General features: G+C 42.7%; 2 protein-coding genes across 3 annotated transcripts; both read right to left on the bottom strand.

Annotated features, from left to right (window-relative positions):
- Positions 1 to 1102: 1102 nt before the first annotated feature.
- On the bottom strand, positions 1103 to 3341 carry c4h11orf98 (chromosome 4 C11orf98 homolog). The gene is made up of 4 exons (XM_032589790.1): positions 3227 to 3341; positions 2564 to 2688; positions 2379 to 2476; positions 1103 to 1459 (listed from the first exon to the last, which is right to left on the bottom strand). Exons 1-4 carry the CDS (start codon positions 3263 to 3265, stop codon positions 1341 to 1343), a joined length of 381 nt encoding a protein of 126 aa, XP_032445681.1. The 5' UTR covers positions 3266 to 3341; the 3' UTR covers positions 1103 to 1340.
- Positions 3342 to 4122: 781 nt separating this feature from the next.
- On the bottom strand, positions 4123 to 17894 carry pthlha (parathyroid hormone-like hormone a). 2 transcript variants are annotated; one of them, XM_032589787.1, is made up of 4 exons: positions 17674 to 17894; positions 8865 to 8975; positions 5696 to 6205; positions 4123 to 4668 (listed from the first exon to the last, which is right to left on the bottom strand). In XM_032589787.1, the coding sequence occupies exons 1-3, from the start codon at positions 17808 to 17810 to the stop codon at positions 5719 to 5721; spliced, it is 735 nt and encodes a 244-aa protein (XP_032445678.1). In that variant the 5' UTR covers positions 17811 to 17894; the 3' UTR covers positions 4123 to 4668; positions 5696 to 5718. The 2 variants fall into 2 exon arrangements, with proteins under 2 accessions (XP_032445678.1, XP_032445680.1); XM_032589789.1 differs by lacking the exon at positions 17674 to 17894 and adding an exon at positions 9353 to 9530.
- Positions 17895 to 21623: the final 3729 nt, after the last annotated feature.

Below are 21623 nucleotides of genomic sequence, written 5' to 3'. Positions count from 1 at the left end.
GAGGACGGAACATTAAACCAGTTTATTAATCAGACGAGCTGCTCAATAATTAAAGATCTGATTGAGAAAACATCTGAAAGAGAAGATGGTATCCATGTAGAAACCAGTATCTGCTGTATGGAAGGCCGTTAGAGCATTAAACAACCGCTAAACTGCGGAAACATTGCATACAGGGCCGGCCCCAGGTCCTACGGGCCTGAAACAGAATGTGATCTGGGCCCCTTCAGAGCGTCTGGGGACCAGGATTACAAATTATCCAAGGCTATAAATGTTCTAGTGCTTAATATTATGAACATTAAACACTGTCCCCATTCATGTCAACAATAACAGTGATTTAATCCAGGAAGGTTTTGTTAGCTGGAAGCTAGCTGAACATCACTGCTGGTTATCACGGTTAAAGTTACCAGTTTACCAAATAAATATTTAGTTAGCAAGCTTTAGCTCCAAAATAAATGTTTATGGAACTTGCTGATGAGCGGAAGTGGATTATCAAAATAAAAGCTGGAGTTGATTCTGAATCCTTCAATGCTAATGAAGTAACTGTCTTTAAACGGTCACGCTCTTTTAAGCTAAAATGTACAAGAGGAAAAGAAACAAAACAGGAGTTTTTAAAGAGGTTCAGAAAACCCAGCTTTTATTTTCATAGTCCACTTCCTGTTATCAGCAAGTGGATTTCTATTCACTTGCCAAACTGAATTGGTGGCTAACTGAACATTTAGTTTCCTAAATAAACTGTTTAAAACATTTAGAAAAAAATATGGTGAAAATATGAACCCACATTTTTTCTCTTCGGCTAAATAACCAAAAAAAAGTGAATCTTTGTAACTTTATTCATCTCTTCATGCTGGTTGGACGACGTACGGAAAAACATTAATAACAAAAATGTTTTTTTCGTTTTCAGACATGATGGACTGAGAAATTTGATTCAGAACAAGCATACCTCGGTCCAAATGAAGTCCAGATTCTGTCTCTGCTCCACCAGAACCTGAAACCCAAACAGCTGAGACGTTTGACCTTCACTCTGACCTCTGCGGGGGTTTCAGGTCCAAATGACCCGATTTACTGCCAGTTCTCCTGTCCAATCACAAACTGAGACCAGAGATGGAACATTTGGACCTTTTTATTACAACAGAGAAACAGTAAAAATGTCCACTGGCGTCTGACCGGGTTCTGACCAGGTTCTGCCCTCAGAAACAGAAATTAATCTGCAGCTTCGGTTCCTCAGCGGTTCTGAAAAACTGGACCAGATGAAGTTCAGAGAAGGTTCTGGTCGCTGGTTCTGATCCACACTAGGTGGTTCTGAGTTCATGCAGAACCTTCCTGACTAATCGGACCTCGGCTCACTCCACATCCTGCATCTCCACATCTCCATGGCAACCAGGCCCCTTCTTCTTCCTCTTCTTTGGAGCAGCTGATGATGATGAAGAGGAGATCTTCTTCTTCTGTGGTTCTGGTTCCACTGAGGACGAAAAATTTCAGACTGAAGTTAGACAGACGGTCGGACCTGAGTTCTGCTGCTGGCAGCCAGACGGGTCAGAACCAGAAGCAGGTTTCACCAACTCAAATCCAAGATCTTTTTAAAACAGTTATGAATTAAATGCAAGACTTTTATCACCACAGAAATGTACAAAGGAAAATTTCACATTTATACGTATATAATATTTAAAAGCACTGAAAACCACTGAGGAAATGATGGCACTGCTTTGTGACGTAGCTAGTCGCTAGTCGCTAGCGTCATCGTCCAGCTAACCGGCGATGAACGCAAATAAGCTAGCTGGTAGTGATGCTAATCTTCCAGAACCTAGAAATTCATTCAGAAATTATTTTTAATTCAGAAACAAATTTTTCTGTTCAAAATGTAAAAAAAATTTTTGGGACCAACAAGAGAAAAATGAATAAAACATTTATAAATAAAAATCTATCAGGTTTCAAATTCCATCAGTTCATATTTAAACAAAAATAGGTCTGTGCATAAAATTCTGTTACTTAAAATTATCACTATTATGTTAGCTTTGCTATCTGTTTTTTATTAAATTATAACAAAAACAAAATCAAAGTATTCAAAAATATAATTTTACAAAAAAATTAAGCAGAACAAACTTATTTTTTGTAGACTGTTGAATTAATTCAGAACTCCCAGGACTAGGAAATGCCATTCCCTATATAATCTTTTTTTTTAACCTTTATTAGCTAACTAGCTAGCATTAGCAGCTAGTTAGCGGTAGCCCCGACCGGCTCAGTTCACAGTTCATAACGAAGATGTCTGCGTGTGTCTCAAGCATTTGCCAGACAGAAAAATAAAAAATATAAAATAGTTCTGCTGTGGCTCAATGCAGGCGGAGCGTCGTTTGGACCTTCAGGTGAGTCTCAGGTTCTACCTTCCATGGATGACTTCTCCGTCTGCAGGTGCTGCAGCTGCTTCAGCAGCTTCCGCCTCTTCTTCCCAGAGAGCGTGATGTTGGCTCTGGGGCTGGACCTGAGGGACATGCAGGACACGGAGGACAGGTGAGAGGAGGACAGGTGAGAGGAGGACAGGTGAGTTCTGTCCGTCTGCAGCACTGACCGTCTCTTCTTCAGGTGATGGACGGTGATGAGGTCTTGGTCTACTACGGCTCCAATGATCTGGTTCTGCTTCTTCTTCTGCCGGCCCAGAACCCGGCGCCGCTTAAAGAGCTTCTTCCCGAGCTCCTGAAGGAAACCAGGACAGGTCAAAGGTTAGGAGGCTTCAGAGCAGAGGTGACCAACCAGGAGGAGGCGCTGTTTTGGAACATCTGCGTCAGAACAGGAATACTGACCAGGATTATGTTGTCATAGTAACCGATCTAAAATCTGTTCCATATTTTCATATTGGAGGAAAAAAGAAAACATTTGAAAAATAACCGGAAACGTGTGAAGAAAACTGACAGGACTTTTCATCTGGCCCTTGTGATGATCCACAACCAAGTGGACAGGGCAGCTAGTTTTCAGGAGGGCAGATATTAATCAATAACTGAACTTTTAATTGATAAATAAACCTCACATCAGGTTCTGACCAAATGGACCTTGAAGGATTCTGACGGACTTTCCAGAAACATCTGGCCGGTGGCTTTAATGTTCTGTCAGCTTCCGTTGGTTCAGCAAGTGGATCGGAACCGGAACCTTCTGGACCTCTGACTCGCAGCTTTCAGTTCGGCTGACCCGAACCCTGAACCAGAACCCGTCAGAACCGTTTGCTCCGGCTTCTTACCGTCTTGGGTCTGTTTATCTTCCCCCCTGGAGGCGCCATGTTGCTCCTCTTCTCCCACGAGGACCGGAACCGCCCTTCTTCTTCTGCTGTTTCAGCGCCAGACAACGCAACACCGCCCCCATGTGGCCAAACTCTAGATTAGTTTGTAAGCTCAACCCGTCTCATGCAGAACCAGAACCTCTCTCTGTTCAGACAGCACATAAGAAAAGCAGCAGAACCTCCCTTTAAACTACAGTCTGAAAGTATTTATAGGTTTAACATATTTTAGTCAAATGCTCACCGTCATCTAATTTTATAAGATAAAATTTAGCTTAAATACTGTTGTATATTTATAGAAGATCCTTGTATATATATATTTATAATCTTGTTATTAGAAACTGACATTTATAGATTAATTAATATCATGGTAAGAATTTAACTTTTATCTCCTGGCTAAAATTACTGCTGCAAAGCTTTGACTGTGTAACCATACAAACGGCGCCCCATAGTGGACAAAAAGAGGCACTGCTGCTGTAAAATATTTAACAGATTTCATAAGAAATAAATGAATAGTTAGATCATACAGATTACTAGACTTACTAGTATAATTATATTTAGGATTTATTGAAATGCATTTTTTAAACTAAGTTCTATTTGAAACAGGAAATTGAACCGTGAGATGTTTTATTTTAAACTGCAGCTTCTAAAATGAAATCTGGTCACCGTTGATTAAAGGTGATGTTTGAAAATGTTGGAGTTTCAGACTTTTACTACTAAAAGAAAAAATAAACAATCTAAATGTTGGAACCTAAAACCTTAGATCTAATGGGACTAAGTTTCCAGAACTGAACTTGAGGTTCTGATGGACCAGAGGTTCTGATGGACCAGAGGTTCTGATGGACCAGTCGGACTCGGACTCAGATATGACGACATGTTTAATCAGCTCAGAACAACAGGCTTCACCAACATGAACACGTGAACTTTGGCCTGGCGAAGAAGAGCGTGGAGAAAACCGACGGTCAGTGAAGGCATCACGAGGAGGAAAACAGCAAACAGCTTCAACAAAACAACATGTTTAAACAAATGAAAGAAAATGACAAAAAAAGTCGAGTTTTCTTTACTTCAGTCAACAAAAACAAGTTTATAGATTATAGTCAGATATCTAAAGTGCATTATGGTACAAAAATATAGAAGGTCAGCAGCACCTCGATACGTTTCAAAATAAATACACCAAAATAAATTACTGGAATTAATCAGACATTACTGGAATAAAAAAGGATTCACAAAGATTAAAATCTGCGGCTGCACACAGCGCCGATAAGGTTTCATTTAAACATATTCTGCTTCTTAATCTCAGATATTTACACACAATAAATATTTTCTTTCTGCGGTCCAAATGCTCCGTGACAGGAGAACGAGTCGTGAACATTTAGGAGTCCAAGAGCCGAGGCCAAGATTTCTGTCTGCAAGACACAGAGAGACAGAAAACCTTCAGAGGAGAACCTCCAGCACTCAGATTATCACAGATTATCTCAACATCACAGGTCAAACAGCTAATTTATTCCATCCATCACGTTTCTGATGGAAATCCTGAAAATCTAGAGGAATATTTTTAGATAAGATTCAGCCGTTTTTATTAGTTTAATCCAGATTATTAATGAAATAATTTCAGAGGGAAAAGATCAGATTGTGGATTTATGAAGAAGTTTTCAACTTTTCTGACAGCAAAGAACAAAGAATATCAATCAATCAATCAATCAATCAATCAATCAATCAATCAATCAATCAATCAATCAATCAATCAATCAATCAATCAATCAATCAATCCCTGCTGCTGGAATCTCTCCAGTATTTCCCGGTGAAGACATTTCTCTCATTTTAATCTGGGCTTCAGAACCAGCCAATAGGATCGGCCCAGTACATCGGTTCTGATGCTGTAACCACAGCAGAACCAGAACCTTGTGGTCCAAAGCCTCACTGACGGTACCGTCTGGTTGTGGAGGCTAAATTCGGTCTCTGGTCTCCATGGAAACCTGATCAGCTCCGGACCGGACCAGAACCGTTTGTACCAGCGAGGTTCTGCAGGTCAGAACCAGAACCCAGCAGCCTGGCAGCCAGAACCCAAACAGATCCGGTACCAGAACCTCTCAGTTACTGCCCAACATTTCCACAGCCTGCTGTTTGAAAATCTTTTCTGTGAACTTTTATTCTGAAGTCCAGATGGAGTCGGTTGGTTCTTCCAGTTTTATTCTACAGAATATTTCACTGGAATTTTATGTTTTTATCTTTTAATTGTTCAAAAGAAACAATTATTTTGGCGCCCGCAGTAGCAGCACCCCATTGCTTCTCTGCCTCACCGATCAGGACCGGTGATCGGGTTCCTCTAGCACCGGACCAATTCTGGACCGCTTGAGGAGCCGAATCATGGAGCAGAACGTTCTGCTACGCCTCTATGACCTGCCGTTACCCCGGCGACCCAAACCAACTCACCTCCGTCAGAGGCTGACGGCGTCTCACTGCAGCGCCCCCTGCAGGCCCAGCAGCGGCCTCCACTCCAGGTGGAGCCCGCTGCCCGCCTCTTCCCCTGGCCTTCGCCGGACGGCGCGAACCGTCCTCTTCCTCTTCTCCGCTTCCTTCCGGCGGCCGGACTTCCCCTTCCGCTTCCTCTTGCTGGGAACCTTCTCCTTGTAGGACTTGTTGGTCTCCTGCGGCAGGTGGGTGCCCTCCTCCTCCTCCTCCTCCTGGAACATGACGGGGAGGTTCTTGGTTCCTCCAGGGGGCTTGGACTGCAGGGTGCTGCCTGTGGTGCTCGGGTTGACCCCCAGGCCCGGTCCGGGCGGCCCGGCGCCGGCGCCGCTGCTGCCCCCGGCGCCGCGGACCGGGAGGATCTCGGCCGTGTGGACCGCGTCCAGGATGCCCTGCAGGAACATGCGCCGCCGGAAGTCCTGCAGCATCCGGCTTTTGTCGTGCATGAGCTGAGTGTGGGTCACAGAGCGCCTCCTGGTGGCAGAGAGAGAAACAGCTGAGCCTCGGTCCACCAGCAGGGGGCAGCACACACTCGGTAATAATAATAATAAAAGTCTTCATCTACCAGTGAAGACCAGGTTTTTGATGTGCCGTTTGCAAAGTTAATCAAAAACAGAAATAAATCGGGTTCTTTAGCGGCGGTACATCTTTCAGTTACATTTTCACCATTTCTTTTATTCATTTATAAATGTCACTATTTATAAATAGTTAGGATGCTAATTACTGCCATTAATTTTATAATATTAGAAAGCTAAATATTTAACTCCAGTTAAATGTTTAGCAGTGATTCTTGAGAAGAGGGACAAAACAGGTCCTATGGCTAAAGCACAAAATTTGAATAAAATATACATAAAACAAGATTTTTTCATATATCTGACTAAACTAACCTGGGCCATGTGAGACAACAATGTATGTTTTCCTGGTGTTTGCTGAATATTTTTTATTTTAAACATTGTAGTAGGTGGATGGTGGCTGTAAAATCCCTTGTTCTGGGACAAGGGATTTTAAAGATACATTACAATACATACATTATAATAGTTTAAAACAATTACAGGAATATTAAGATAATATATTATGACAATTAAGTATAAGTATTCAAATAAATAATTAGAAAAGTATCAATAAATTGAATTAAAAATCATTTTTATATATATTTTCAAACTCCATTGAAATTTATCCCAAGTTTTTGTCAACACCATCACACATAAAAAGAATGTAAAAAAAATCAGGCATTATTGGGGGCATCAGAACTTCTGAGGACCCCATGACCTCTTCCTTTGCTAACAGGGCCAGGCAGCTCTAGTTAGCTTATGTTATTCTTTGGTTTTTTCTTGTTTTATTCCTAAATTGTTCGTCACAACTATGATGTGTCAACACCAGAATTGACGATTTACTACATTTTCATGAAGTTTTGTGAACTAAATGCTTAATTTTAGTAAACTGTAAAGATTTCATGGACCTGACGAGCTACAATATGGCCTCCTTCAGAATAACATCATATAAATTGAGGTAGTTTGGCATTTTGTCAACTCCAGAGTTTTTAACTGACATTGTGACTCTTTCAGTGATAATGTTGACAAATCTCACTTAAATGTGCAGTTAATTCATTTTAATGTTTTACATAAATGGCATTACTTCGCATGTATCTTTTTACTCACTAGTTTGTCAAAACCTTCAGTTGTGTGTCAACTCCGTCAGATGGATTTTATGTTGTTTTTTGTTTTAAATAATATTTATTTTGTTTCTTCAGAAGCATTTGTCTATAAAGCTGAGTAAAATATCACTAATAGGGTGATTAAACATAATTTTATATTTATTTTTGTCAGATGGTTTTGATAAAGTTCTGGGTCAGGTCCATTAAAAATTTAATTTTTAAAAAACGTTGCAACTGGGAGCCTGCACCTTATCATCTTTACATGTCCAAAACATTATTTGTCATATCTGAATACATAAGCTTGAGGAATAATTAGAAACGTTTTTGAAAAAATGTAAACCCATTTTGTCCCACTTCTCGAGAATCACTGTTAGCAAGCTTGCTAACCAAATGTTAGCATGCTGAATATCAACTCCACGTGCCAGTTAAATATTTGATTGAATCTGACATTTTTAAACAAATGAAAAACAAAAAACATTTTTTCTATTTTAATACAAAAAAATTAGTGAAATTAGTAAAAATTAATGGTAAGCTAGCAGGTTTTGCTAACTTTTAGCTCCAATGTAAATAATTAGCATGTTTGCTAACTGAATATTTACTTTTAACTGTGACATTAATTACTGAGTTAATAAAATGTTGGCCCACCAGAACCATTTTTGTAGAAGTCGAACTCATCAGAACCGCTTTAATCTGCTTCCCGATCCAACAGAACCTCCTCCAGAACCAGCAGACATGTTATAAAAGTGACCACAGGAGGGCGCAGTCTGCTCAGAATCTGCCGTCCTCTCTGGGTCCACCTGAGGTTCTGAAAGTTTCGGAACCAGCGGGATAGATGCAGCCGAACCGCTGAGGAAGAGCAGCTCCTCTTTATCAGGTTCGGGAACTTCCTGCTGAATTCTCATGACTCCGCAGGTTCGGTTCTGATCCAAATGTTGAGCAGCAAGAACCTCCCGGGGGAGCGGTTCCAGTTCCGATCCATCTTTCATCCCTCTGAGACCAAACTCATCAGAACTTTGCTCCGGTTCCGGTTCTGTGTGAGGGGAAACCGATCCCTGCACTTTTTGATCTAATGGAGCGGTTCTGATCCAAATCCCTCCATAACAACATAAGAACTGTCGGGTTCGGTTTAACCCAACAAATCAGAACCGGAAAGGTGTGGACCATCTAATCCGAACTGCTGCAACTGAAATGTTTTATCTGTCAGAACCAGAACCGAACTCTGGTTTCTGTTGAAATAAAATATCCAGAACCTCAGCGGTTCTGTTTGTTCCCGTCCTGATCCCGTGAAGTGGACCTGACCCGACTGGACCCGGATCACATCCAGAACCGACCCAGAGATAATATGGAAAAGTTCTGCCGGACCGGCCCGGTTTGCTTTAGTTCCGAGCCGAACCGGCTCCTGCAGGCGGTCCAGTAGACCCGCAGGGACCGGCCGAACATTTGCACTCTGGTACCGAACAGGAGGAGAACTGGACTTACATTCTGCCGCTCAGGGTGTCGACGGGCCGGCCCGCGAACGGAACCGGGGAGCAGAGCAGGAAGACCGCGAAGAACCACCGCTGCAGGAGGCTGCTGGAGAACAACATGGTTCTGGAAGGGAAGAACAGAACACAGGCCGGTCAGAACCCAACCAAACCGGACAGAGCCGAGCCAGAACTCTAACGATCCTTTAACCCAGTCAGAAATAAACAGAACTGATTCAGATATGTGTAAGAACCGAGTCAGAACTCTTTAAACTGGACTCAGCAAAACCAGAGTCAGACATCTGCAGAACTCAACAGAACTTTGCAGAAACTAATCAGAACCAGGTCAGAACTCTACACGGAGCAGAACAACCAGAGCACAGCAGCAAAACAGTCAGAACTCGGTCCAAACTCTGCTGGGGAGCAGAAACCTAGAACTGGTTCTGGTTCCGACAGAACTCCATCAGAACCCGGTCAGAACTCCATCAGAGCGGTTCCACTCACAGGTCCGTCCCCAGGGTCACCGGGTCGTCAGCAGGAGGTCCAGTGAGGCTCAGCGCACCGCAGAGCTGCAGAACCGCTGGGCTGCTGCTGCAGATCCATCTGAGAGCTGCGGCGCTGCTGCAGCAGGAGAGGAAGAGGAGGAGGAGGAGCAGGAGGAAGGAGGCGCTGCAGCTGAGAGGAGCTGAGATCAGGGGTCAGCGGGGGTCAACCTCAGGATCCAGAACCAGGAAGGTTCTGCTGGAGGTTTAAACCGACCAGATGTTCTGATCGGCCGACCGTGACCTCTCGGATTGACCTTCGTTGCCATGGTTTCTCCATGTGTCTGTGGAGCCATGCTGCTCTGCAGGGCCGGTCTGAACCTTTCTGGGGCCCTGAGTTCCCAAGCTACGCTATGAGTAGCGTAGCTGCTAGCGTTAGCATCAATTATAATTAGCTCACATCATTCCAGAGATTTTAACCTGACAGGAGAAACAAACTAAAAAATTACTTTTGAAATTGTAATATTTGAACTATTTGAATTTTAAATCAGATGATAAAAAACAAAGTAAATAAATTTGATCTTTTAAATTTCCCCACAGCAGGAAGAAATTCTCCATTTCTGCAACTTCTATAAAAATAATACAGAAATTATCTTCTCGTGTGTGTATATCTGTCTCTAAAGATACATACATCTATCTCTCATCATGCTGGCTTTGTGCTCCCCCTGGTGGCCTGGAGGCCCTAACCTGCCCCTTACCTCACACATGCCTTGGGCCGGCTCTGTCTTTTATTATCACTAAAAACAAAACTCTGACTAAAGTGGAGATGATCTAATAATGTGATAAAACACGATTCAACATCGTCTTGTGTTTTACCAACTTTAAATTGTAATACTCTGTTTAAAAGCTTAACAGATATATCTGTACACCAGGCATGTGGGCCAAAATCATCAACTCAGATTTTTAAAAAAATCTAAAATCAACAAAAATATAACAATAGACTGAACATAAACTATTTGAATTAAATGAGAATTTTTTTTCCATTAAAATTTCTATTAGTTTTCCCGTTAAATGAAAGGCGTCCATTTTGATTAACATTTTTGGCTGAACTGGAGAAACTAAATAAATATTGAATCTTTTCTCAGCAATAAAAACAGGATCTGGTCGTTTATTTAAAACCTCTTCCTGTTTTAGTCCAGCAGTTAAAGCAGGTTTGCTTCATTACGATGAACTTTATAAGCCACGCAGTAGACGGGCCCTGGTTACCATGGCAACAGGAAGAAACCAGCAGAGCACATTGTGTTGCATCAAACATTTCTGTAAGTAATTTTTTATTTCTCTAAATACATTAAAAAACAACACCTTTGATCCAGGCAGATGAACCTCCTGAGGTTTGAAGCAATCTGATTGGCTGTTAGCTTAGCGCTACGCTGCCCCCTAGGGGTGTGGCAGGTTGAAAACATTCAGTAGGGGATGAAAACTGATCTGAAAACAACCCGTGTGTACGATGTTGTTTGGAGACGCGGCTGCGTGTGGCGGTCTGAGGTTTGGGATAAAATGGCCGAAGCGCCGTGGCGTTCCTCAGGGCGCCGCTGCAGGTCAGAGTGGAACTGTGGATCGCTGAGTCGGATCACAAACTTCCTGAGATGTTTCTCCATCAGCTGAACAGAACCAGCAGAGGTTCTGGAAGTCCAGCTGAGTCAGACCCGATTATTGGACCGGACCGGACCGCTCTCTGAAACCTGAGTCCCCGGTGCAGCTCCAGGACCCGGTTCGGAGCGGACTCCTCCTGCCTGTGGATCAAACGGACCACCAACCCAGCGCTGCTCTTACATAAGCTCCACACTGCTGCTGTTGTTCTGCCCGGCCTGGAGAACCGGCCAGAACCACTCCCAACATTAAACCCAGTCCACTCGGAACCAACTCTCTCCAGCTGCTTCATTAGAAGCAGGAAAACCCGATGACATCAGAACCGCCTTTAGGAATATTAAAAGCTAGTGATGCAGATGTGACGGACCGGGTCTGGAGTCCAAGTTCTACCAAACGACCTGGTTCTTCTGAACCGTTAGAACATCAGAGATGGGGTCCAGAGAAGTTCTGAGCCGGATGGGAAGAACGGGATCTCCACGGTGCAGCACGGCGGTGGCACCATCATGACCCAGAGAAACCTGAACAGAGCGGTTCTGTTTGAAGAGCGCACAGCGGTACCGAACTGGGCCGGACGGAACCACAACACCAGAACATCCAAAACACTTTATTGATCCCAACAGGAAATCAAAGGATCTCCAGTAGCAGTCAGTCTTGCATCTGAAAGGCCTCTGACTGAAGACTGCTGCTGTATGACGGCCCCATGCTAACATGCTAACAGCTCAACATCCTCAGCAGCATGACCTGGATGACATCATCAGTTGCTAGCCAGCTCTGCTAATCCGCCTCTTTTGCTCTTGCCGCTCATTAAAACTTCCTCCTCCTCTCTCTGCTGTTTGGGGTCAAAGTTCAGCTAATATTCAAGCTTTTCAGATGCTAATCAGCTGGTTGGAAAACCAATGCTGTCGCCATGGTTACGTATCATAGCAACCGTTTGAATGTAAAAAGTCAGAATGCATCCAGAACCAGAGAGAATAAATATTCAAACAGCAATAATGGTGAAACAAAGTCCAGAACAGAACCAACAACAAATGTTTCTGCACTGGAAGTTCGGTTTGCAAAAATGTTGGCAGCGTTGCGTAACAGAGGACCCGTCTCCATGGCAACCTGTCCGCCTGTCCAAGTGGACGATGAGTGACGTTACGTCAGGCGGTCAAACGAAAGCAGAAAGGTCAGTTATGTAAGTCTGCTGCTCTGCCGGTTCTGGTTCTGGAGGGAACAAACCCGAGTCATAACGTGTTGAAGCTCCAACGGGTTCCGGCGGTGGAGAAACGTTCCGGCGGTGGAGAAACGTCCCGGCGGTGGAGAAACGTCCCGGCGGTGGAGAAACGTCCCGGCGCCGACGGCTAAACTCTGAGCTCCGACTAAAGATTTACCTGGAAACGGCGACGTTTCACCACCATGTTTCCTCCTTCGCTCAGCTCAGGTTCCACCGGAGGGAACCCGGTTTACCACCGGACCTCCCTGGGGTCAGCAGGTGTTCTGACTCCAGAACCTTTCGGACTGAGCTTCTGGATCTGCAGTCGAGTTGGGATGGAGTCTGGCCTGCAGCAGAACCCCTCGGTTTGTTTTGGGCCGGGTTTAATGACCGCTGATGGAGGTTCTGAATGTTTGAGGTTCTGCTCGGCCTCCCAGGGTCTCAGACCGGTCCGAATGTTTATCAGAACCTCCCTGCAGCTGCTGGTCCAGTTCGCTCAAACTGTTTTTAATTTAAAATATGTCCAACATTCTGGCGGTTCTGATGCGTCTTTCATGACCCAGAACCAGCAGGAGCAAGAAAATCACCCAAGGAACACAGCAGAGCACCAGTCTGGATCAGAACCCGCTCCGGGTTTGGATCCACCATGAATGGAGCTGGTTGTGGTTCTGTTTGTACCTGAACAGCAGCAGAACCATTTGGGTCCGATCCAGCAGAGCTGATCCACATTCTCACCCATTTGCTGCAGTTTGGCGAAGCGGCTGATAAACGTTCAGTTTCCATCAGAGGTCAACTAGAGTTCACACCTCACCAGACTTTGACTAGGCAGACGGAGTAGAGTCGGATTAAATCAGAATAAATCCAGCTGGTGTGAATGAACCAGCTGGACCAGCCTCTTCAGGTTACATCTGTCTGAACCTGAAGAGGCTCAGTGACTGGAGCTTGGTCTGGTTCTGGTCCAGTTCTGGTCTGGTTGTGGTCCGGCTCTACACCGGACCAGATGTGAAACAGGTGATCAATCTGGCAATTGGTTCCGTTAATATTCAATACAACAGGTGGTGATGCAGCAGAAACTAAAAAAATTAAACTGAAATAATTTCTTCTTTTATTGTCAAAACAATAATAATGTTATTTTAAACATTAAATTTATTTTAAACATTTTAAAATGTTTTTAAAATAAAAAGGCAACAAAAGTTACATAATTACATAATAATACATTTTAATACTCAAAAATTAAAAACATTAGTAACTACTTAATTTACGCTAAATGTTTTTGTTCATGTATACTTTAGAGGGAACAGCGCCACCTACAGAGCCATATGAACATATCACCATTTTTTATTTCCTGTTGCAGGTGATTTTTTTTTTTTATTTCACAGATGTAAAAAATAAATAAATAAATTCTTCCACATTTTTGACCAGAAAAATTAAAAATCAAAGGTATTTTAAAATGAACACAAACTTAGTTTTATTATTTTTAACTTTTGGTTTCTGATCAGAACCCAAAGCCCAGAACAGAACCGTGTTTTCTAAAAGCCTGGCCCGTCAGGCTCATGTTCTGCAGACACGTCGGGGTTTTATGGACAGAAACATGAGAGTGGGTCGCAAATGAAAATCAGTTTTGTTTTATTTCATCATAAACGTGTCGGTAAAACCTCCACCTCTGCTCTGGAGACCGGCGACATTAGAGCTCATTAAACCGTAAAACATTATTCGTCCCTGCGAACATTAGCTGCTCCGAAACATCACGTCACTCTGGAAACAAGGGCCCAGCTCTACCGGATCAGAACCGGCCATCAGAGTGAGTAAACCCAATCCTACCGGATCAGAACCGGAGGGTGGCTGATTCTGGAGGGGAACCGGACCGTGTGAAGTTTTCCCTGGATGACCAATCGGAGGAAACCCCGGCAGTAAATCAGGGGCTCTCAGGGCGGGAAAACGGGACGCAGCGTGATGGATGATGATGGTGGAGGGGACTGACCAGAAAACGTCTCCGGGGTGGCCGCCATTAACCTCTGGCTCACCTCCCGTTCTGCGGCCCGGTTCTGGAAGAATTTACGGACGAACAGTGGTTGTGTTGTTGAAAAACATCCATCTTCCTGGTTTTATCCTGGTTACATGAAACAGTTTGGTCCCAACATGGACACCCGTAGTTTCAACCAAATGTTAAACCAGACTTTAACTTTAGCCCAGTAAAACCCAGAGTCTGCGTTTTACTGGGAACACTGGCTCTGTTACTGGAATATTACATTTAAAATTCCAATGCAGGATGTAGTTTGGTGTATTAGCCTGCTAAACCTTCCTGCTGTAGTTTATCAGCAGGCCGGTGTCCCGTTTATCTGTGCTACCCATAAATCTGTCCTACCTTGCGGTGATGACCTCATCGATGCTGCGTCACAATCTGCTGACTCAGCAGATTTCTTATAAATACGTCCTACCTGTGGAAGTTTTGTTTCATGTGTTTTATTTCATCGAAGATTATGGTAAGTTTATTTAATACCTGGCTTTCATTAAGCTGCTGTATTACTACATGGTTTTACTCTACATGACAGGCAGCTTATAAATTTATCTATAAATGTCTTTAGTTTGTCGTCTGCAATGTTGTTACTGTAAACAAGTTATTATTTGGCGGTTAATCAGGACAAAATAAGTTGTTTTGTGGGCTTTTTTGTCCCTATATTTTAAAATATTTTAGTTTAATAACACTCGATTACTAAACCTTGCTAGATGTTGGTAGCGATAGTATGTGAGATTGAAACTGTGTAATAGCCGTGTAATATTAATCATATCCTATCATTTTAGGAACACAATGACCTGTTCATTTCGGTGATATATTGTGGCTGAGCTGCATTTAATAAAATCTGTCATACAACGGATTAATGCGCAAAAAAGAGTTGCGTTGATCTGTATTTATTTGTCTTTAATTTAGTCCAATAAAAACGTGTTTCTCTGTCTGATACCGTTTTATTCTTACTAACGCCTCCGTATTTAAAATATTTTTTAACAGGTAGGATATTGTAATAAAAGGATTAGTGCATACAGCTACAGCTTTTCATTTTAAACGGGTAGGATATTCAGATGAAGGAAGTGATCTTCTTGTGGTTTCGTCATGATATAAATTGTTCCAATGCTAAGCTAACCATAACTTCTAAGCTTCTACTTCAGTCACTCAAATATTGTTATCCAATATATTTAACATTAACAAGCCGCTATAGTTTGTAAACATGACGGTAGCAGTTTTAGACGAGTAGCACCAACAGATAGACTTAGCCATCTATCCGTGTTACGGTAGGAAAATCTGACGAGGTAGCACCGATAGTCAGAACACCGCCTCCAGGCGCCTGCAGTCTGCTCGTCTCGGGCGTTCTGCGGGACTCTCAGATGTCACCAGATGGATCTCCATAATGCGCTGCTGTGTCACGTTCCTACGCTCAATTAGGTCTGATTGTGGTGAGCGCTGCTCTGCCAGCAAACTGCATTAGAGCTCGGAGGGGACGCAAAGTGGTTTTGACTCTCTAAACAGTCTTTATGGGTTTAGGCGTGTGATTATTTTGACATTTAAACACATGAGGTGTTTAGATGATTCTGTAAAATAGTTCTTAGGGTAATAACAGCATCAAGCAGCATTCCTGTCTCGTATCTCAGACCACAGAACCATGTATTGTTCGTTTCTCTGAAATGTTATAATTTAGCACTTCAGGTTGATGCTGAAGGTTTTTAAACATAAGCTTTGTGTATAAAGTTTTTAGAGTGACTTTGATGTGTAAAGAGTTAAATACTGGCTCTGGTTTTCATGAACTCCAGGAGTTCAGGAGGTGAAAACTGAAGTAGTGAAGTAAACATCAGGAACCAGTTGGATGCTCTACTGGTCAAACTGGAAGTGCAGATAATATTATTTCCACCAGGCATCATCAATATGTCAACATTTATAACTAGAGTAAAGTTAACTTTAAGGTGATGTTACCTTAAACCACACTAACCAGTTCACAGTCACACCAGCAGAAGCTACGCTACATGTGGCTAACTTACACGGCTAAAAGCTTAACATGAGCAGCATTATTGTTTACTTTATTGTTTATTTGATATGGACAAATAGAAATAAATATCATCTCAAAAACAATCAGATGCCTGCATCAGTGTTTATAATCGTGGCTAACATCCGTCCTTATAGCAAACTTTAGCAATTCATTTAAATGGAAATGAAGATTAACAATAAATACAATAAAATGATCCGAAAGAGATATGGCTCTGGCATATGGCTGACACACAGAGCAAAATACTGCAAACCTGACTAGCTAAAGAGCTAGCATGACATACATGTGGCTAACAAAGAGTTAGCAGGCTACATTTTCATTGTAAAGCGTCTGAGAAATCTTTCAGGGTTGAAAAGTGCTAACGAAGTCTGATGTGATTTCATTACGTGTGGCTAACAGCTAACAGGCTAACATGAGCAGCAAATGGCTAACATAAAGAGCTAATGGGCTCATATGAGCACAATATTGTAAAGTTAAACAGCTAATGAGCTAAATGAGCTACATGTGGCTAACCTAACCAGTTAAAGAGCTGGTTAGGTTAGCTGTTTATAGCGAACATAAACAGCTAACTAAATACTGGAGTTTTTCCAGTATTTTGCATTTTAAGGAGTTTAAAATGCAAACAGAAATCCCAGAATGCATCTGGACTCCTGGTTCAGCTTGGATGGATCTGGAGCTCTGAAGGTTTTAGGAGTTTCTAAACGGACAGAAAGTGCTGAGCTGATTTTAAACCGGGTCAGAACCTGCAGAACCTTTTCTAGTGTTTCCAGATTCAGTTCAACCAACATCAACCAAAGCAGTTTCTTTCACTTAATGCAACAGTTTAGTCTTTTCTCTCAGGCTTGTTAATATGTCTAATAAAATATCTGAATATCTAAACTAAAATCAGAATAACAGAAAACGGATTCAGCAAAGCCACACACTTGAGATTATACACCAGTTTACAGAAATCTGATTTGTAAACAAAATAATTTACTTAAAAATGGCCTGAAACCAATAAAAAAAAATTTTTTTTAAGAAATATTTTTTTATGAATGTTGGACATAAAAATAACTAAAACCTGCAGGAAGAAATTAAAGATTAAGATTTAATTTTCTAACTTTGGACAGAGATGCTAATAAAACAGCAGAAACTAAATATAATTATTTAGTTAGCCAATTAAATGTCTAAATGTTGGATCAGAACAGAACCCAACGGGTTCGGCTTCTGACCCGTTTACTGATTCAGAATCAATCAGAACAATAAATAATGACAGAAATAAAGTTTTTAGTGAACCAAAAACGAGTTCTATAATTCTGCTCCAGCAACCAACCCAACCAGAACCACAGTTAAGACCAGACCGGGTCCAAAGTACCCATCAGCTCTGCATGAAACGGTTCTGATCCACTCTCACTTCAGAAGCTTTGGATGTTCTGTGGTTCTGGTTCCGGCTCTGTCCTCTACAGGTGAGTTAGAGGTCCTTACCTGGAGGTTCTGTTGGGATTAAGAGTCGTCCTTTGGACCAGAACCCGTCTGTTGTCCCGGGTCTCTGGTTCTGTGAGGGTTGGTACGGTCCCGGACCAGGGAGCTTTATAAACCGGGCCAACACCTCCTGATGACATCACACAGAGGTCATCAGCATCATGGCTGCTTCGCAGCAGGAGCCGCCATGCTGGATGGAGTTAGTCACTATCTGCTGGCTGCCACCCACACGGCGCCCCCTCCAGGAGGAGCCGCGCCGCAGCGCTGGTTCTGGTTCCTGCGGTCGGTTTCCTGTCACTTTCTTGCAGGTCTGAGCGTCACTGAGCTGCAGCCGTGGAGCCGCCGTGCTGCCAGCGGCCTCATGCTGGTATTCCTGCGCCGCTTAACCTTTATTTGGGCTGATTAACGGCGCTGCTGGTTTTGTCGGTTTGAGTCGACTCTGTTAAATAACGGCCTCCTGCTGTCAGGCTGGGAGAAGAAAAGAGTAAATGTGGTTTTCTCCGTCACGCCTTCCCTCCTTACGTAGCCGCGCTGCTCCTCTATGTTTAGCTGGGAGTCGTGGTTTGAGGTTGGGACCATCAGGTCAAAGGATCCCAGCCGCTGCCTGGCTGCTTTTAGACACTCGGAGGTTCTGGACGGGTTCACAGCTGGAAACCAGCAGATTTCATCTATAAAAAACACTAGATAATCTCAGAATCCCAGCTGTCGTCACATCAGATCTGCTGCTTCATATTTACCTCCAAACAGGAAGTTTATGATACTTATATGAAAACTAAATAATTTAAACACAAATCACTGCAGACCTGGAAACAGAACCCTTAGAACCAGGTGATGTAGAACTGAGGGTAAATCCTGATCTGGAGCAGAAGCTGCTCATCTGTTTTTATTTCAGGAAGGTCGCTGGAATCCAAACCTTAATCTGTCTTTAGAAATGTGCGTAAAGCTTTGTCCATATTACACTAATGTTGAAAAATTTCACAATGGCGGTGTTTCCATGAAATAACAAACGTAATAAAAATCATAAGTTTGTTCACACAATCAGTCTCTAAAACGCTGCGCCATCATCCTCCTGCCACTTCCTGTCGTCTTCTTCGTGGTTTCTGTCAGTAGAAATTAATTTCTATACAACCAAAAAAATCCCAGCAGCAAGAGTTTTATCAAAAATCAAGAGGTTTTCTTAAATTGCCATGTTTCCATTAAGCAAGTGTAGTTTAGAAATGTGCTGTATGACATGTCCCGTGTCCAATGTGTCCCGTGGAGACATTCCAATGTCTCCACGGGACACGTTGGACAACCAGAGGCAGCTTTTCAGGGAGGATGACACAAAATACAATCTGGTCTTTGGAGAGTTCTGCAGGAAAATGAAAATCAGGAATGATCCTGGTTTCAAACTGACTGAAAGGAAAACAGTCTAAGAAAAAAAACTGATTGGATGTTTTTGAGTCGACCTTTTCAAAATAAAAGCTGCAGAAGGTAAATGAGAAACTGGGATCAGGAAACAGAGATAAAAAAACTGAATAAAATCACAAAAAGGAGAAAATAAAACATGGAAACAGAAAAGCTTAACAGCAGTAGAGTCTGAATAAACTCTGGGTTCTGAGGACAGATCGGGTCAAGGCTGAAACTTTCCGGTTCAGATCAAGTTCAGCAGCTGGAGGTGACAAACGTTCCCTGATCCAGGAAATCACACCGGCGACCTTTCAGTGACAAAAACAGTTTTCACTTCTGATTCTGCCAAATGTCAAAGCGGCGGCTCATCGGCGCTGCGGGCTGGGCTCATCCAAACCCACTCTGACCGGCCGGTTTCCCATCAGGCATTGCACCGCCGGCCGGAGGCGTCGTTCAGCCCTGCGGGAAGGAAGGAAACCATTTTAGGATAAAATGATTATTTAATTTCAAAAACTCCAAACCAGAAATATTGAGGACAAGTTTTGAAAAGACAAATGATCAAAAATAATATTCTGGTTGAATGAAAGTTGATTTAAAGACGTGGAACCAACGTTTGAAAGATAAAAACTATTTTTATATTAGTTTGTATTATGAAAAGTAATATATAATTCATTCATCTTGCACAAATTAAAGAAACACAAGCAGAATACTGTAGAAGAAACTTAAATCACACATCACAAAAAAAATACAACATATGATAGCTAACATATGATAGCTATCTAAACATGTTAAAATCTAACTGTGGACACTAGCTTAGCACAACAGAAGCTAGTATTTACACTTCATTATTTCGCCAATGCAGGTTCAGCCAATCAGCAACAAGGAAAATAAATGCAGCTCCTGGATTGGCTGCTTTGCTGACACCAGCTAGCATTGCTCTGAGGTTTTTCAGCTTTCCAAGCTGCTTTTACTTCATAATATTTTAAATTTGCTTTACAAATAAAATAAAAAAAATCTGGAGTTCCGATCCACAAAAAACCGAGCAGTCTGTGAATACTGACCCGTTAATAGGGGAGGGTTCCCTGCACTCACCGAACCAAATGTCACATTTCTATTTAAGTTAAGAACGGGTCAAAGTGACTAACTTTAAAGCAAAACAGTAATGAACTTTAAGGTTCGCGGTATTAAACGAAGTAATAAAATAATTAGGATATTTACTTCAGTGGTAGTGTTTAAAGCTTTATTTGGTGCCACATGGCCGTCACATATAAAACGTGCTGGCAGCTAATATTCTGAGACATGCTAATGTGCTCAAGAGGAGCCAAACGCAGCCGGATCCAGGTATCAGTTTCAGCAGGACATGAGCATGTAACTGCTGAGTGATGCAGACGGAAACTGAGGATGGAGTGAAGAAGAGCCGTTCCCGTCTGAAGTCATGAAAGCGCCGCAGTAAAACGTTTCCGTCCCGTTTATTGTGAGGAGCAGATATTACCAGGCTCCTCTAATGAAACAGAGACGCAGGCGCCGGGATTATTTCAGGTTTTAACAAGGTGTTTGAAGATAAATGAGAAACCGCAGAGTTTCATTGGCGTTTCCACATCACAGCGACCCTCGAGGTGGGACAGAAAGGAAAACATGGCAGCCGTCTGACGAAGGCTGGAAAACAGGTAAAATCATGAGGTCTGTAGCGTCAGAAGAAGTTCTGACTGTTTTCTGCTCAGGTAGCAGCTGTTCATGCTAGCAACAGGCATGCTACCTCTTAATAAAGATAATTAGCTGCAGTGAATCATCCACATCCAGGCTGTCAGCAGCCAGAAACAGCCCAGTTTCAGCTCTCAAACAGAGGTGTAGTTTTGACTGGAACCGGGTCAGAGCCATCTGCCCTCCAAACAGATTCAATGTTTTCAGCAGGGGAGCTCCAGAGCAGCTGAGGGTCAGGATGAAGGATTAAAGCTGCGGAGGCATCAGCAGCTTCATGATGGTGAAATGTCGCCACGATGCGAGGAACTTCTGCAGGCTGCAGAAAACAGACGCTGGATACTTTAATCGGCTCTTGGACCCTGGATGAGAATTCCTCCAGAAAACTTCCCCTCATTAGACTGCGGCCGTCGCCGATGGCCCGGCAGGATGGGAGTTCCCGGGACGCAGTCCAGAATTCCCAGGCTGTAAATCTGATGAGTCTAATCCCAGTGAAACATGGAGATGAGGCGGCAGGGGAAGGGAGCCGAGTCGCGTTATTGTGACAGACAGCAGAGCGATGAATCATGACGGGAATATTATTCATTTCACACTTTTACTGATGAAAATCTGAAAAGTGTGGCATGCAATTGTTTTCTGCTGCAGTGAGATATCTGATAATCCGCTAAGGAAAAAGCTTTTCGCTTAGCGGATTATCAGACTCATCTTCCCCTAAAGACATTTTTCCAGATAAATTTTGAAGAGCTAATTTACTTGATTGTTTTGTAAACTTCCAGTTGTGTTGAAGGTTTTGTTTTTTGACTGTTAGGAAGTAGTTAGCCATTTATAATCATGCTCTTATTTTGAAGTCTGTTCCGTTCCCTCTA

This window comes from Xiphophorus hellerii, chromosome 17 (genome assembly GCF_003331165.1).
Source record: "Xiphophorus hellerii strain 12219 chromosome 17, Xiphophorus_hellerii-4.1, whole genome shotgun sequence".
Taxonomy (NCBI): domain Eukaryota; kingdom Metazoa; phylum Chordata; class Actinopteri; order Cyprinodontiformes; family Poeciliidae; genus Xiphophorus; species Xiphophorus hellerii.
The sequence above is the reverse complement of the archived record's forward strand: the minus strand, read 5'-3'. Positions and strand labels throughout refer to the sequence as shown.

Coding starts and splice junctions, on each gene's coding strand:
- c4h11orf98 (XM_032589790.1), bottom strand. CDS start 3,265: ATGGCGCCTCCAGGGGGGAAGATAAACAGACCCAAGACG. Junction 2,477..2,563: donor CATCACCTGAAGAAGAGACG/GTCAGTGCTGCA, acceptor CATGTCCCTCAG/GTCCAGCCCCAGAGCCAACA. Junction 1,460..2,378: donor GGAGAAGTCATCCATGGAAG/GTAGAACCTGAG, acceptor TTTCGTCCTCAG/TGGAACCAGAACCACAGAAG.
- pthlha (XM_032589787.1), bottom strand. CDS start 17,810: ATGTCATCAGGAGGTGTTGGCCCGGTTTATAAAGCTCCCTGGTCCGGG. Junction 8,976..17,673: donor AATCCCAACAGAACCTCCAG/GTAAGGACCTCT, acceptor CTTCCCTTCCAG/AACCATGTTGTTCTCCAGCA. Junction 6,206..8,864: donor GACACCCTGAGCGGCAGAAT/GTAAGTCCAGTT, acceptor CTCTGCCACCAG/GAGGCGCTCTGTGACCCACA.